Source organism: Semicossyphus pulcher, unplaced genomic scaffold (assembly GCF_022749685.1).
Source record: "Semicossyphus pulcher isolate SPU_LCO1_2020_fin unplaced genomic scaffold, fSemPul1.0.p SCAF_14, whole genome shotgun sequence".
Taxonomy (NCBI): Eukaryota; Metazoa; Chordata; class Actinopteri; order Labriformes; family Labridae; genus Semicossyphus; species Semicossyphus pulcher.
Genome location: NW_027211648.1, coordinates 18,466,648 through 18,483,312, shown reverse-complemented (window position 1 = coordinate 18,483,312; position 16,665 = coordinate 18,466,648). Strand labels below are relative to the sequence as shown.

Below are 16,665 nucleotides of genomic sequence, written 5' to 3'. Positions count from 1 at the left end.
CGCAGCTTCTGATGAAGCCACTAAAAGGACTTTGAGATGAGGTTGTTTTGTTAATTGTGTAACAATAATGTTGACTTTACATCACCTCATAGAAGCATTTGAGAGCTGTTTTTCTACAACGCCTTCACAACAAGTAAAACTCCTTCTGCTGATTAAGATCTGATCTGATTGAAAGGTCCAGAACGGCTCTGTTTATGACTGTAGATAACCTCGGTGCACTCTATGTGTGAGTGTTTATATTTACACCTGACCTGTGGTGAGAACATTACGGAAATGTTGCGAGTTCCCGTCAGCTACAGAGCGATGTTTACAGAACAACAACTCGAGCGCCTAAACAGACACGTAAAAAAACTGATATCACAGTCACATTGTGAATGTGTGAATGAGGCTACAGAGAGATGTGAGAGTTATAATAGAAAGTAAATGTGTGTTAAAGCTACAGCAATAGTTCAAATGTATGTTAAGAGAGGATAAAAGAGCTCTAAAGTCATTGAATGTAAAAAGAGGTTAAATTCCATCGCAGATTTATTGGTTCCTCATCCAAGGCGAGTATTAAAAACCTGCGGGCTATCACAACAAAACGCCTGACCTTTTCTTTCATTCAGTACTTCCCCACGATATAAAGACAGCTTTGAATCAGCAAAAGAAAGATCAATTGCCAGGCTTGTTCACACAAATGTCACATACTGCACCAGGCAATATCTGACCATCGCCTGAAATCAATTTCCCTGTTGCTGCTCCGTCAGAGCGCGGCCATCAAAAGAGAGCTCTGTCTGCGCGGTCTCATCCAGCGTACTGTTGAGGACAACAACAGGAAGTGGATGTGACTATTGACAGTCTACGAGTCATATCAGCACAGCCCCGGGCTTCAATGCATCAGTCAGTGAATTTATGAGCAACACGCCTTTTCACGGCCATTCTGCTCACTGCCATCAATGAGCAAAGTGAGTCTATGAAGGCTCGGTTTATTTTTGCTCCGTGTTTTTGTTTATTGCTCCGGGGTTGTGGTGCTTGTGACACACAGTCGAAGTTGGACGGATCTTTGAGAGGGATTTGAAAAAAAGCACACTGAGTGCTATTCAAACTGAGGATCACACAAACCGTTCGGCATCTCGGTACGCACACATTATATACACATCGGGACACATCACACAAACAAACTGGAGCGCGCACACCACAGCCGAAAAAGCAACACATGCACAAGAGCAGCTCTGGAGCCACAACAGAGCGCTGCTGTTTTAATGGGAGCGACCTGTTGCTACAGCGGCCTGTGTGGAAAAGCTGGGCTGCTGCCAGCGCTGCAGCCAGCAGCCACTGAATGAACCCAGTACCCTGACAGTGGGTCACATGGTGCTCAGGCCTCTGGGCCGCCACCGCCTGCCTGCCTGCCTGCCTGCCTGCCCTGCTGTCAGTGCAGCTTTCAATCATTCATCTTTCTGGCTCAAGCTCCGGGGGCCACCCCATTCAATGCAAATCAGTGTCATGCAGCAAAGATGCCACACACTGCGCCTGTCACTGGGCCACAGAGGACAGTCCAATGTTTTTTATGGCAGGAAGCAGAAAATCAGGCCGACATCACCACACCACTTCCTTCATCAGATCAATAAAAACAAGCTTGTTTTTGCTCCATTTACTGCAGCAGCTGGTTTACAGTTACACAGATTAAACATTACACTCAAACAATGAAGTAAAAACATCAGATACGCTCACCTGTCGCTTGACAACTCATGTTCAGATGCCACAATGGCACCAGTAATAGTGTGAACTACTACACAGTGTCAAGTTCCTCTTTCAAGTTCCCTGAAAACACACCACCAACGATAATAATATTGTGGGTAAGTGTAGCTGAACACCCACCAACATTTACTGTAACCCTAAAAGTCAAGTATACTCACTGCCATAATCCGGTGATGACATTAACAACAACCCCTTTATGACTCATGTTAATGTACTCATATTGAGACTGTTCAGACAAGCCATGGACTGAATTAAAGATGCATCAAAGCGCTAGACGTATTTAAATGTCATATAATATCATTATGTGCCTAAAAGGGGAAGAAAAAGATGTCAAAGTTCTGGTCTGGCGGCCTCAAATTACCTGCCTGTTCAAGTTAGCAACTACAAAGCAAGATGACAAACATAAATGTTTCGTGAATCATGTGATTGTGATGGTGGTCGACCCAACCAAACTGCTGTGGCGTAGGCAGGGGGCCGGGCACAATAAGTCCGCCTGTGTACAGGGACGACAATTTCAAACAGCATTCCTCAGATTCTGCATGCAACTGGTGGCACATTTGCGTCAACGGGGCTGCGATGGGATTGGGTGGGAGGTGACTGGTATTTTCTAAATAGAACAAGGAGAGCCAAACAAGTCACCGTCTGCATCATTACGCCATGCTTGTTGCGTCTTCCCCGGGTCACATGCTCAAGTCTCCCTGCGTACACACACTGGACAGATGTGGTCTCATGACCGTTAAGAACATTTTGACACTAAAAGGCGTAACTGGTACAACATGCCCAGGGACAATGTTCCCTCTGCAGACTGTTTATGAATACGTAACCACAGGGAGACGGAGACAAACAGGCATCAGTGAATGTAGGTTTATCTCAAAGAGACATTTAAAGCTCCTGTGAGGAGTTTTTATCTGGTATCAAACTGACTGAAATTAATTCTGATTAGTCTATACGACAGACCAAAGCAAACCAGACCATAAGCAACAACATTGACTATTTCTATGTAGTTATCTTTAATGCCTGAAACTGCTAGCAGGGGTAGGTGTCAGATGAAGCGATTAACTTCCCGCTGTTTAAATTTTTCAGGGCAAACATTTAAAGTGAGTGATACATACCAACTCTTAATGTCTGTTAAGTCACTATCTATTGCTGAATGAGGTAACACAATGGTGATGACAGCCTTTGCATTTGTAGTTTGTAGTATTATTATGGACTGGGTGTCTGTAGCGACATTCGGGGGGAAAGAATCACAAGCGGCGCCCAGTTAGTGACGCGTTTTCCGTCACCCAGCAGTGGTTGGTCTGCCAGAGAGGGTAGGCGGAGCTAAGCTAAACTTCAACAATAAGTGAAAATTGAAAAAGAAACAAATTTGACGCTCAGATGAAGGCAAACAGTCTAAAAAGGAAAGAGACAGCGAGGAAAATCAAGAGTTGCGACCTTGGTTATCTGGGACGTATGCACCCAGCAATAACCTTGTATTGCCATTAGGTTCCACCAAATAGAACAAAACTGAAAACTTCGAGAATATATCTTTAAGCATGTACAGGACAAAATCTGCAAAGAGATAAGAGGTACAACTTTGTCCACAGGGGTCACCAAAATTAACACAAACCAAAAGTTCCTCACAGTAGCTTTAAGCTTTTTTATTTACCTTTTAAATGTGCTGCTACCACATTAGCATGCTTCAGATCACAAAATAAACCATCCTTACACAATTCCTGTAGTTAACAAATGCAAAACTATCATCATCGTAGGAGGGATGATAACAGTGAGAACAGTCAAACGGCTACACGCACTTTGCAACTATACTGATGAAAATGGAGGACAATAATTATATAACTCTATTATATATTTCCTTATGACTTCTCTGGTGTCTAAGCTTTGAACCCAAATCTTCTAGGGGCCCTTTTTTGAGAGCCACAACACGGAGTCAACAAGTCAAAACAAAGATGTAGCCTGCTACTTCGTGCTGCTGGATGTGGCTGCAGCAGTGCTACAGCAGAGCAGCAACAATGTAGCAAAGCTAACGCAGCTGAGCGCACAATCATTGTCTGGCAATAAATATCTCAGTCAAACGAGTAAACAAACGCAGTGGTAGTTCATAACAATGAATGAGCTGCTCTCACGTTGAGCTCATTTGTTTTCATTTGCCTGCTGGGCCATAAAGTACGAGCAAAAACAACTTTCCCGTTTAAAGTAACATGACTGCAGATATTTTGTCTCAAAAGTGGTCATTGTCAGAAATGAATGGCTCACTGTTGTTTGAGGAAAAACAACAGCGCGTTTTAATTCACTACAGTACGCTTATAAGCTCATCATTTTGCTGCTAAATAACTTCTACAGCGACGTGAAGGCAGGAAAGTACCTCATTTCAGGTTTGCATTTAGCGATAGAAAGGATATGGGGCCTAGCAGGGCAGCCTGGGTGAGAATAACCGCATCCCATGTAAGTACAATGGGGACCTACCCTGTCTAGCTGTCGACCTCTTGTAGTTAACCATGCGAAGGAAACGCGGACATTTACCTGGACAGGAATTCAACAATGTGTCCGTCTCATTCTAGTGAGCAGTTTCGGCGGTATTTTAAGTTGATAAGTCCTTCAACAATCTGGACAAAAGTGCTCTCATTTACTCCGTTTCTTTGCCTTTCTTCCACTACACCTCCCAAACGCGCTGTCTGCAATGCCTCTGTGGCAGCCCGCTCTCCCGGGTCCTAAAGCCGTCCACGTTTATCAGTCACACTCTCAGAGGGAGCAGTGCTGTCAGCCGTCCCATTGAAAAAACCCTGCAGTGTTTCTATAGGGGCTTATTCGGGGCTGCGTGGCCTTGTTGAACCCTGCGCTGGTTTATATACGGCGGTGGTTTCCAAAATAAGGTCCGGGGAGCTGCAGAGAGCCGTGTGAGGTTTATATACAATGAGGGATATCTCTGCTTTTCACTTCCTGATTCCTGATTAATTTAGGAATACATACGGCATTTATAATGGTGATATGGAAAATTGCTCATCACATTAAGACACAGAAGACTAAGAAACCCTTCAAATATTCAAGAAATATTTCTTTTAACATTTAAGGAGCTACAATTGATGAATGTGGAACACTTTGACTTTAAGTTATTATCTTAATTTATCATCTACTGATCAGTTATATGACGAAACATTTCTGCTCCAGGCTGCTGTTTCATACCCCTTAAAATGCTATTATAACCAGTTATATAATCCTAAAAATGATCAATTAATGACATTAAAATGCTCAGAGTACCAACAAATCATCTCAGAAGTGTGCTGAAAAATGCAGAATTAATTTTAATTGCTAAATTTAAGAAAAACTGCACAATAAAACAAACTTACAAATAATGATATCACACATGACAAATGTAGAAAGGGGGGATCCCTAAAAAAGCCACTTGTTAAGAGAAAAGGGATAGATTATACATTAAAATAAAAAGTAAATAATTCCAGACGGATACTGGGCTAAAACGTTGAGTTCAAATCTCAGATTTAAAGAAGAAAGCTTCACACGCAGTCAGGAGCAAAGGTTCTTGTCTTGCCCTTTGAAAACACATGCTGCTCCCTCGGGCCCTAAATTTGATGCTTCTGATAGTTGTATAATGATTTGTTTTCGGGGACACCAAATTGCAGAACATTACTGTAACCGGGTCTGATGATGCTAGAAGAGACATTCTTTCACCCTTAGATGCTGTAACTTCTAAATAGCCTCTGACATTTGCAACAAACAAAAAAAAGGCTAGAGCTAAATCATTCTGAATATATTTCAGCAAGTATGTTCTCTGTATGTACACTTCAGCACATCAACTTATCCTAGTTAAGATGTTAAGACTTCATCAAGTGTATGGAGTCAAATTATAACAACTACAAAGCTTGCATTACAGATTACAGCAGATGAATCTAGACAAGATAAATGAGCGATCAATGAGCAAACTTCATCCTCTGATGAAGACAATATAGGTTAAAAGAGGTAGTAAATGGAGCCTGTGTCAATATTGTTCTGTCGGTATTACCTCCAGGATCTGCTCCATGAACTCACGTGCTTATTAAATAAAAATGACATCAGTTGTGTCAACAGAAGATGCAGCGACTTAAAGTTGCATAACACCAGGACGGATATGAAAGAATACGGCACGTGTCCCGATACAACTGCAAAAGAGACGAGTTAAAGCATTTAGGTTTATCTGTGAGGTTATATTTCAGTATAACCTCACAGATAAATCTTAATGCTAGTAATTCCAGGTTATTTTTGATAAACAGGAACAAAGGAGGCCCTGCCGGAGAGGTAGGAGTTAAACTAGTTTAGGACAGGTACAGACAGGCCGGCTCAATGAAGGAAGTCAGGGATCCTCAGTATCAAATGAAGCCTTCAGATGACTCAGTCAGTCTCTATCTGCAGTTATGTTGGTGAATTTCCTATTGAAGATATATTAAATATATTTTATCTGTAAGAAAGTATGACACAAAAGTGCACTATTTCTAATATTTGAGGTTGCACACTATTAGAAAAACTAGTGTTATGAGAGCAGGCCAGCAGAGCCAGCTGCCAGCGTTCCCTCTGTGATGAAAAACTTAGTGGCCTCTGCCCTCTGTCTCTCAGCCTCCTCTGGTGTCACTTCCTCTCTTTGTCACTCACACTGTAATGTGCTCCTCTCTGCTACTATGTGTCAGCCTCGCCAAGCTGTTCCTGTCATACAAACAGAGCTGAGTGAGGTTATCCCATTTTTCTGCTGTTATCCTGCGCCCCCCTTCTCCTCCTCCTCCTCCTCCTCCTCCTCTGCTGCTGTTCTGCAGGTTCAAAGCAAAAGTAACAAGATCAAAGAGTCAGAGCGAGTTAATAATGTCTTTCCTGTCAAAGACTCATCTGATCTCGTCTCTTGTCCGCCTGCAGTATCAGCTCATAATGTAACAAACAGAACAGAGCGGGGCTAAATGGCCTGTTGAAGGAGAATAGATAACACGCGGTAGCAACAATTAGACAACAGAAGGGCAAGAGGGCCATAATAGGGAGGAAGTGGTGGGGGGTCCGACCAATGCAGCATCTCCCGGCAACTGCAGCGCAATGTTGCTCCAACTGTCACATTAGTTTCCAGGATGTATTATCCACCTGTTATGCAGCTTTGGCTGTGCAGCAGCAGATTCAAAGAGCTATAGGGTGCACGGAGAGTTTGTTGTAACGTATAATTAATATCACAGCTTTCAGATATTAAAAACATAAAACTAAACTTGGATAAATGATTCAGTAAATAAGAATAAAATGTGCACAGACTGTGTAGTAGAAAAGTAGTGCTGCATAAATGTGGTGCGCAACAGTGGTAGTACAGAACAGTATATTTATTGAATAAATAGCAATAAAAACATGTCACATAAATAGGAAATATAGGGACTCTTATTTTATTCAACCATTTAAAGACTGCTGTGATAAATCAATCTATCTTGTTGAATATGTTAGTCATTTTAACCTCATGCTGTGCAGCCAAATTCACACAATTTGACTTTAAATTCTCAGGAAGATGTTGACTTTTTTTGCACATACAGAATATTTAAGGCTGTTTTTTGGATAAAATATATAAAAATATGCTCACAACTTCAAGGATAAGTAAATATCCTTCAATATTTCTGCAGAAATAAGCTGGAACAAGCCTATAGGCAGTCAGAAAGTGGGGAATAATACGGTTCTTTCAAAATAAAAGCCTCTAAAGGGGAGGTAAAGCTGGGGGAGCTGTCTGATTTTTAATGTGAGATGCACTACAAGCATCATCAGACAGACATCTATAACACAACTCAAGCCCCCCCCCCCTCATATGGTGAGACTTTGGTCCAGTTGGGGGAGTGATGTGGCTCGCACGGTAGGCTGGATGGCTGGCTGGTTGGCCGGTCAGGCTACACTGGAATGCGGGCTCTTTTGTTAGTCAGAGAGAGGAGTGGGTCAGGGGGAGAATGCCATTGATGATTGCAGAGAGGAAGAAAGAACCTCCAGGAAGTGTTCTCTCTCTCTCCCCGCTCCCCCACTCTCCCACTCCCATTCTCTCTCCCTCTCTCTCTCTCTCTCTCTCTATCTTTCTCTGTGTGTGAGAACCTTCACCGTGCCGAGCCCCTCTCTCTGAGGCCACCGTCCCCAGGCACAACCACTGCTTTGTCTTGCCCTGTGAACACACACCCCTCCTCTACTGGGCGCCTGCGTTTGCCAGGGCCAGAGAAACACAGGGCCACTGCTCCTATTCTTATCCACATCGCTGCCCCTGCATGCATGCACGGAGTGTGTGTGAGTTTCTGAATGGGAGATTGTTCCTCATGTGGCACACATCTGATGCTTTACAGAAGTTTACTGGTGTTTTCTCAGAGTCAAAACATCCTCCAGCCTTAAGTTTGTTGCTAAATACCAAGTGAGTGGAGCAAATAAAATGGGGGTTTTATTCAGGGAGCATGACACTGTCTTGCTTATGATCATCTGGACCTGAACACAGTGCAGACATCCTCCCTCTGTAACATAACAGGCAGACTAAAAATGGAATAAAGCAGTAAGTGGATAAGAATCTAGCTGGTGGCCCCTTCCGACCAGTGGCTGCCGCCTCTCGTCACATTGCTCATTCCCCTCTGTGTCAGGAGGCTGAGAGGAGCTGCAAATGGCCTTTTCAAAACACACGGCAGCTGGAACACAGGGCAAAGGTGACTGAAGCAGTTGGGGGAGCACAGGGAGGGACACGAGGAGGAGGGGAGGGGGGGCACAAGATGAGCAGCTGCAACCTCAAGCCCCTGTTCCTCCACACAGTGCCACCATCTCTGGCTTTAACAATTACAGAACACACTCCCGAGACTGTGGCTGAACTAATGAGTGACTTTTTTCATACTTCAAAATTCCTGTCTTAAGACAGTGGCTAAATAAATCAGAACGGAGAGCTGGTGTGGTCTGGGAAAACAAAAGGCACTGGGTGGTGTGGTGCCAGGGAATTCCACAACCCAAAGCAGGATTAGAGAGAACAGCCCAATAGTCCACTAACCCCCAAAATCACAAAGCATGATTAATAATTCTCTATATCAATCTGGGGACTATTTTTCTTGAACGTAGATACCAATTAAGGGTTATTTTCATCCACAGCAGATGTGAAACCACAGGCGAGCTTGCAAATCTAATTTAAATATTGGCTTTGAACTTTTATATAAACTTCAAAACAAGTCTGAGCAGAAAAGAAAAGCGCAAACAGGGTGCATTTCTTCAATAACTTGTGCTCGAGTTAGTCATTAAATGGCAACTATAATGATTAGAGTCGATGTAAAACCTTATATTTAAAAAAGAAAATTAATTTCTTTGTCTAATTCTCGGTGTTGTCAGACATCTGTCCCTTTCTTTACTTTGCTCTACTTCAGGAATTTCCACACTGAAAGACCCTTCCTCCTTCCTGGGACAGGTGTTTCAATAAGACAGCCAATTGCTGCTCCCAGTGTACTCTGCTACTTGCTGCCGCTGTGTGAATTCACGCAGTAGTACAGAAGTTATTGTGGCGGCGCGGTATCGCGAGACTTGTGCCATTATCAACCTGCTTGACACACAGCAGCGCTGAGTGCAGCCTGCCTTGCCAGGGTCGGACTGAAGCTCAAGAAACGACAAGGAGAAGCGAACATCTGGCCGCACATCATGAAAGGACAGCGGGGCTTCTAGCGACGAAGACGACGAGACGGGAGGGGAATAAATGTAAGTAGAGTGTTTTTGTTGCTTTGAAACGGAGGAAGCTAAAGTTAAAAGTGTCCCCTCGCCGCTTCGTTCAGCGCAGTTGGCTTTGCTGTGAGTTCCTCTGCTGTTTTAAAGGCTCCCAGCAATGCGTTTCCCAACACGGACATGGAGCTCGGTTTACTGCGCCCTTGGCTCTCCTGCCTCCGAATCACACTTTTATTCCCCTTTAAAAAATAAATTTACAGCGCGAAAAATGATACTAAAGCACCCTGTTCTCGGCTGTATAAAACTTTAATATCAATTTCACGTCAGTTTTTTTCTTGCCATCTGGTTTTCTGTGTGAATCAGCCCCTTTAAACAAATATTTCACAGTTGTGCGCGTGCCTCCGGAGTGCGTAAAAGGGCCACAAAGCGTTCAATTCTCATCCGCGGTTGTCGGCTGCAGTTTTCCTTTGCTGATAAATGGCCCGATAAAAAAAAGTTTAGAAATGGCATGTAATCTTGTGACATTTATAAATCTCCCTGTTTCTTTTTTACAAGTTGTGCGTCTTGTTTTAGCCCTGAGTTAACATATGGCATAAAGGGAGCACAGCTGGAGGTAGCGTTTCCATTGCGGTGATGTCAGAGCAGCTGACTCCACAGCTTGCAGTGTAATTAGCAAACAGAGCACCAGTTTACTCACTCTGCACAGGGCTTATTTTTTCACGTTAGCCTCCTTCCTCGATGGACGAGAGGGATCACTCCCACTGCCACTTGCGTTTTGTGTAAACGCCGTTGCTTCGTTTGCGTTTGGGGGGAAAAGGCGCCGGTGCGTCACTTTTCGCACATTTTTTGGAAGCTCGAGAAGTAGACTGACTGCTCCAAAGCGGTATACTTGGGATCATTTGGAAAGTGGATCCGTTTACAGCGCGATACATGGGTGGGTGAGCGCAGCGTAGCGTATCCTGCACCACTGGAAAGAATGTAGGATTTATGTTTGCAAGTTTGATAAAGTTATTGATGTAAAAACCTTCTGAATAAAGTTTTTTGTAATTTGTAATGATTTTATAAACTTTACTTTTAAAACAGGACAGTTTTAGGTTTTATATGTTTCCTCACACTTTAAATTAATTTGCGTAATTTTGCTAAAGTTATCCTAAAATCCGTCTCTGCTTTTTCACTCGGTATCTGTCTCTGATATGCGACCGCAGCTTCGCTCTGCCCTATTAATGGCTCATTTCGTTTATCCAGTATCCTGTTTTTCCTGTTTTTCATCAGGTTATGAAGGAAGAATGGAGTTCCCAGACCATAGCCGCCAGTTGCTGCAGTGTCTGAGTCAGCAGCGTCACCAAGGTTTCCTCTGTGACTGCACTGTTCTTGTCGGGGAGGCTCGATTCAAAGCGCACAGAGCCGTGCTGGCCTCCTGCAGCATGTACTTCCATCTCTTCTACAGGGACCAGCTGGACAAAAGGGACGTTGTGCATCTCAACAGTGACATTGTGACAGCCCCGGCTTTCAGTCTGCTCCTTGAATTTATGTATGAGGGGAAGTTGGAATTCAGCACTCTCCCGGTGGAGGATGTCCTGGCAGCAGCCAGTTACCTCCACATGTATGATATAGTGAAAGTGTGCAAAGGCAAGCTGAAAGATAAGGAACTCTCCTCTTTGGATGAAAAGATGAGCGAGGGGTTGGGACTCAGCTGTCTGGACAGGGAGAACTCCTCAGATGGTGAGCTGCACAGTAAGCAGCTCATCCGGCGACAGCCCCAGACACAGTCTCAGGGGCTTCACAGGCCCCCCCTGGCAGAAGAGTTTGACATGGACAACAGCGAAGTCAGGCTGGCTGTCACAGATTGTGATAGGTCTACACAGAGCAGGCAGAAGGCAAACGGTCACTCTGGCAGGTCCCCGGACCTTGTAGGTGTCAATTATGTGTCAGCAGAGGCCGAGGCCTGCGTCCAAACAGCTGGAAAAACAAAAGCTGATGTCAGTAGTTCCACCGTATCGCTGTCCCAGAGGTCCCGGGCTTCAGATGACATGGACTGTGCACTGGATTTGTCTTTCAAGCCTCTGTCTAGCAGAGATCCCTTACACCCCTCCTACGTCTCGGGACAGCTGGCCCTCGACAGCCAGCAGCAGGGCACTGAGCCACTTGTTAAAGACGAACACGACTTGCTGTCAGAGCAGGAGGACAGTGAGCCGATGAGCCCTGAGAGCCAGCGCTTTGGGAATAGTGCCAGGAGCTCGGTGGTGACAGGGTTCGCTGCCCTCTTCCCAGGCAACAACGGCTCCACAGCCGCCCTGCTCTCCCAGGAGGAGGACCTGATGGACGAGGAGGGGGAGGCCTGCAGGGGGAGGGAGGGCGCCCCGGGCAGGGAGCTGGAGGAGAGGAGGGGGAGGCTGCTGGGGGACAGCGAGGAGGAGGAGGAAGACGACTTGGCCTCCTCAGACATCTCCACCTCTAGCGGGGTGCTCCTGCCCCCGGGCCAACAGGTGTGTGTGTGCCCCCTCTGCAGCAAAGTCTTCCCCAGCCCCCACGTGCTACAACTGCACCTCAGCTCACACTTCCGCGAGAAGGACGGCGCTCGCTCCAAGCTGTCCCCCGACGGCTCGGTCCCCACCTGCATGCAGTGCAACAAGACCTTCTCCTGCATGTACACGCTTAAACGCCACGAGCGCACACACTCAGGCGAGAAGCCGTACACCTGTGGCCAGTGCGGCAAGAGCTTCCAGTACTCCCATAACTTGAGTCGGCACGCTGTAGTTCACACACGGGAGAAGCCGCACGCCTGTAAGTGGTGTGAAAGGCGCTTCACCCAGTCTGGGGACCTGTACCGCCACATCAGGAAGTTTCACTGTGGCCTTGTCAAGACTCTCGCCATTGGATAAAACACCTCTCACCAGTGCCACGACACGAGACAGAATGTCTTTTCATAAACTGAATACTACTACTGAACAGTTTCCCTACTAGTACACACACTTTGTTCAGTTTGTCTGAGACATATCTTTTGGATTCTACCCCATGTGGCATTTCTCAAGTGGAAGATGTAGCAACTGTAAAACTGGAGCTGCTTTTCTGTGCGTAGGCGTACGTGATGGTCAGAGGTTGTTAGAATGAACCGCTGTGAAACTCATGCTGGATCTGTGTGGACGAAGGTGAACAAATCAGATGATGCACTTGTTTGTTTCTGTCTCAATCTGTTGACTTTTATTTGCGGAGTATATTTGCTGAAAGAAAAAAAGCATCCTTTGTTCAAAGCCTGTGGGCAAGAAGCTGATAGCTAATGCTAACATATGTTAATACAATCTACAGAGTGGGTGAGACTTTTATTTGTGCACAGATCAGAACCGTCCGTGAGTAGCAATATATGATTTTTTTAACTCCTATATTATTATTATTATTTATTTCTTTGGAGATTTGTTTAGTCCTTAACAAGTAAACTATCATAAGGCAGCAAAACTAATGAAGTCTGACTACTGGAAGTATGAATATTTGTTTGGTTAATATGAAGTTTTTAGTTGTTTATAACGAGAGACAAGCAGACCGTCACATCACCACATTTCTTCTTGCCTTGGGGTGTGTCGCTAGCTCTTTAGTCGCTAATGTGAGCGCGCACATGTTGATGTAATTGCTACTTAAAAAGAAGTTTGTCTAATCAGAGGAGGGGTGGAGAGTGGTTAAGAGCTAATGCCTGTAACACTGGTGCCTACTGAAACCTTAACACTTCACCTAGTGTGCTTAGATAAAGAAGAATGAGACGGCGTCTGGTCAGAATCAGAGAGTTTGAGGCCTTTTTTAAATCTGCATTACACTCCTTGTAGCAGGTGGTAACAAAGCTGAGGTGCCCTTAATTAAATCATTCACAAGAATGTAGTAAAAATATGTAAATCAAGCTTGTCAATAAAACTTTTATTGACACATTTGGGTTAAAAGTATTGAGTTGCAGTAAATCCCCTTGTTGTTTCCTGGTTACACTGACACAGTGTTCAGGCGGGGACAAGATAGCGCTCTCCCTTCTGACCTTCTTTGAATTAACTCCTCACATTATCACACCTTACTGTTTGTGTTACTACTGATGAAGCTGGAGCCTTTACCGATGCTCTCTCTGCAGGAAGTGGATTTCTTGTGTCGTCACATGCATGCTATATCGGTTCTTAAGAGGGGCGCAGCACTGAGAGCTCATGATGTGTTTGTCTCATCTGTCCTGACAAGACTTGATCAGAATTTTATTTATTAGTTGGACTTGGTTCAGGGTTTACTGTAGGTGTAGTTTCTATAAGCTTGAGAGACGTCGCGTCTTGCCTAGCGATCTTGGTACTCATTAACAGGTATTGGGGCTCATTTTCTTTGTGCAAATCGAGTTACTGTATTTTTATTTTAATTCACCGTGTAGAGATGTCGGCGGAGGGGTCAAGATTTGTCACATGGAACATGGAGAAGCACTTGTTTTGTTTTTTTAGCATGCATATAGTTTCAACACTATTGTCTAGGCTGCTATTTCTTACTGTATGTGTATTTAATGTAAATATATAATCTATTTATCAAACTGTTTGTCGTCCGTGTTGCGGCGGAGAGAGTCAGGTGTCTTATTATGGCGGCTGTCTCTTAAAGCGTCACGTCCTTTTCCACATTCAAGATTTACTTAACAGCGCTCAGACTGCTGTTCCTCCCGCAGGAGACAGTTGTTCACAAGCACAGCCACACTGAAGCAGCATTGGCTACCTATAGAAACGAGACAATACAGGCATTGTCCCCCCCCCCCCCCCCCCCCCCCGCCCCCCTGAAGTCCCAGGTAGTTCTCAAGGGATCATTGTGTATCTCCCTCCGAGCTGCGGGGAGAAGAGGCAGCGCAGTTTTTTCTCTTTGCACTTTTTCTGTATTGAATGGAGCCGTTGGAATGTGAGAAATGTATTTAGCGAAGGGAGAGCAAGGACACTGTAAACAGGTGTATTGTTTGGAGGCATCAAAGAACATTCCCCCCCCCCCGCACACCTCTCAAATCCCAGCATGCAGCAGATAAACGCTTCATTGTTCCTCTACATGGAGGAGAAGCCACGGCGATTTGATTGCACATCTATCAAGAGAATATCAGAATTATCGGAGTGTTGTTTTCCTAGTGCGTGAGACTGACGATAACATACGCCAGGAAGCCGTGACAATAGAGGTCACATGTAGGTGCTGACTACCTGTCCATTTCAACGTAGACACCCCGAGGTGTTTCTTCTTTTACGTTAACCACCAAGGCTTCTTTCAGGACACAGAAATTAATTCACATCTTAGCGTTTTTAAATGAAGGAGCCCAAGTCAAGAAGGAATCGAACCATTTCCCTCATGAGTTTTCCCTCCTTTCCGGGAGTGAACGCGGCTTGTGTGAAGTTTTGCAAGATTGTGATTACTTGCACAAACACCCCTGCTGTTCACCAGTTTAATCACTTCCGTTAGTCCTGCGAACAATACTTACGTTTTAGGTGTTAATAATGTATATTTCAATCAGAACACACAGGAATGTAGAGTTTGTCACTTTCATTTTTTTAAAGGAACATTTCTTATGTGGTCTCTAATGTACATGTGTACAGAGGTAGTTAAACTAACAATATGTGATTCTGTTTTCCTTCTCAATGTTTGCAGTCTTTATTTATACCTCCAGGATGATCACCGAATGTGCCTTATAGACACACGCATAGGTGTTGCATCTGGAGACGCCCTTTTTCTATAATGTACATTTCGCCCTCCACTGCGGCGGTAAAGCTCGCATCGCAGCAGCGGTGGCCGCTCACTAAAGTGAGTCACAACTGTTTTCTATCATATCAAAATGTAAAAATAAGACAAACTCAAAGTTCAAATTTTTTGCTGCTTTGCGAGAGATTACATTTTTGATTTGTTTCTGTGAATAAATCTGTGTTCAACTGAAGACAAGCATTTCTGTGATTTGGCTTTTAGTCGGCCAAAAACAACTGGGAACTAACAAGTGGGCTCCTTTATTTCATGTCACTGTTGAATGTGAAACACTGAGATTTTGATTGTTGAATGGAAACAGTGCTACTCTCCATGGAGGGCTAACTCATGCTGTATGATCTCGAGGTCTCTGAATGACTTCACCGATACTGGAACTTTTGTCCTCTGCAGGTTACAACTGTGAAATTGTGTATAATCATGAGAAATATTTATTATTGCATTCGCTTCTTGTGCAACATTTGACTGTCTCAGTTTTCATTTGGTAAAAAAAAGAAAAAAAAAGCTTCTAAATGTCAAACGAAAAATCTTTGTAATAGAATTTGTAGAAGTGCCATTAGAATTTAATATAATTTTGTAATAAGAAAAGGTATATTTTATAGTAATCACTTGCTTCAGTGTTAGTGGGGTAGAGATTAGAGGACAATCTTGATGCAGAATTGACATTGCTTAGATATTGAGGCAATTTACTTTGATCTATAACTGTATGTGCATTTTCTTTGTTTGCGCTTCTGGAGTGTGCCTGTGTGTGTGTGTGCGTGTGCGTGTGTGTGTGTGTGCTGTGGAAATGTGACAATCTTGATTTAGGTCTTTCTTAAGATTATGCATAGAATTAAATGGAACAACTTTCATTCCTTGTGTGGACTTCATTCATTTACTGATCCTTGTTTTGCACAAGTTTTCACACCAGCCAGACAAAATACTTTGATCAGTGAAGATGAGCTTTGACTCTTCAAATACAATCAGCCAGTGTATGTGTGAAGTGCTGCAATGTGTACAGAGACAACAGAATGTGATAATGCTGCAGGTCTAACAGGCCCTGACACCATAAACTGAGCTCAAGGACGCAGCACTTTCAAGATGGGCTCCCATTGTTCCTGACCTGTTGCCATCGCTCTGCAAAGGAGATAAACCTGGGATAACAAAGCCAGATGACTAATAGTTAGTACTAAAACTCAAGCTAAACCGCGCGCACATACCAAATACGTGTCATGCCAATTCAGTGGACAATTTCAATGGCGAGAACTTTTAATTATTTCCCGGCTGCACCCTGAAAGAAATCCAGCTGCTCTGCTACGTGATCCCAATAGGGATGTGCTCTGGTTCCCACCAACCCTCCCCCCCAATCCCAGCTTGCCCATTCTGGGAACGCCATATAGACAAGGGCCGCATCCAACTGCCCCTGCCCCCCCATCTACCCCCCCACAGCCCCCAAAACCACGGCCCCAAACCCTCGGCCTCATCCCACCACTCTATTGTGTGCGTGGGTAGTAGCTCAGCCAGGCTATTGTCTGGCCCGGCTCCCCAGCAAGTACTTTATGC

The 16,665-nt window shown here is 44.4% G+C and overlaps 2 protein-coding genes across 4 annotated transcripts in view; one reads left to right on the top strand and one right to left on the bottom strand.

The window, feature by feature from the left end:
* Window positions 1-4,392, bottom strand: part of akt1 (v-akt murine thymoma viral oncogene homolog 1) — a 36,468-nt gene extending 32,076 nt beyond the window's left edge. For 2 of the 3 annotated variants that reach the window (XM_069661302.1, XM_069661304.1), the window contains exon 1: window positions 4,258-4,392. The gene's annotated coding sequence lies outside the window, so the exon portion shown is untranslated. Of the gene's footprint in view, window positions 1-4,200 lie in introns of all 3 variants that reach the window. The other variant, XM_069661303.1, reaches the window with a different exon arrangement.
* Window positions 4,393-9,354: 4,962 nt separating this feature from the next.
* Window positions 9,355-14,135, top strand: zbtb42 (zinc finger and BTB domain containing 42). Its single transcript, XM_069662011.1, has 2 exons — window positions 9,355-9,432; window positions 10,669-14,135. The coding sequence occupies exon 2, from the start codon at window positions 10,683-10,685 to the stop codon at window positions 12,276-12,278; it is 1,596 nt and encodes a 531-aa protein (XP_069518112.1). The 5' UTR covers window positions 9,355-9,432; window positions 10,669-10,682; the 3' UTR covers window positions 12,279-14,135.
* Window positions 14,136-16,665: the final 2,530 nt, after the last annotated feature.

Coding starts and splice junctions, on each gene's coding strand:
- zbtb42 (XM_069662011.1), top strand. CDS start 10,683: ATGGAGTTCCCAGACCATAGCCGCCAGTTGCTGCAGTGTCTGAGTCAG.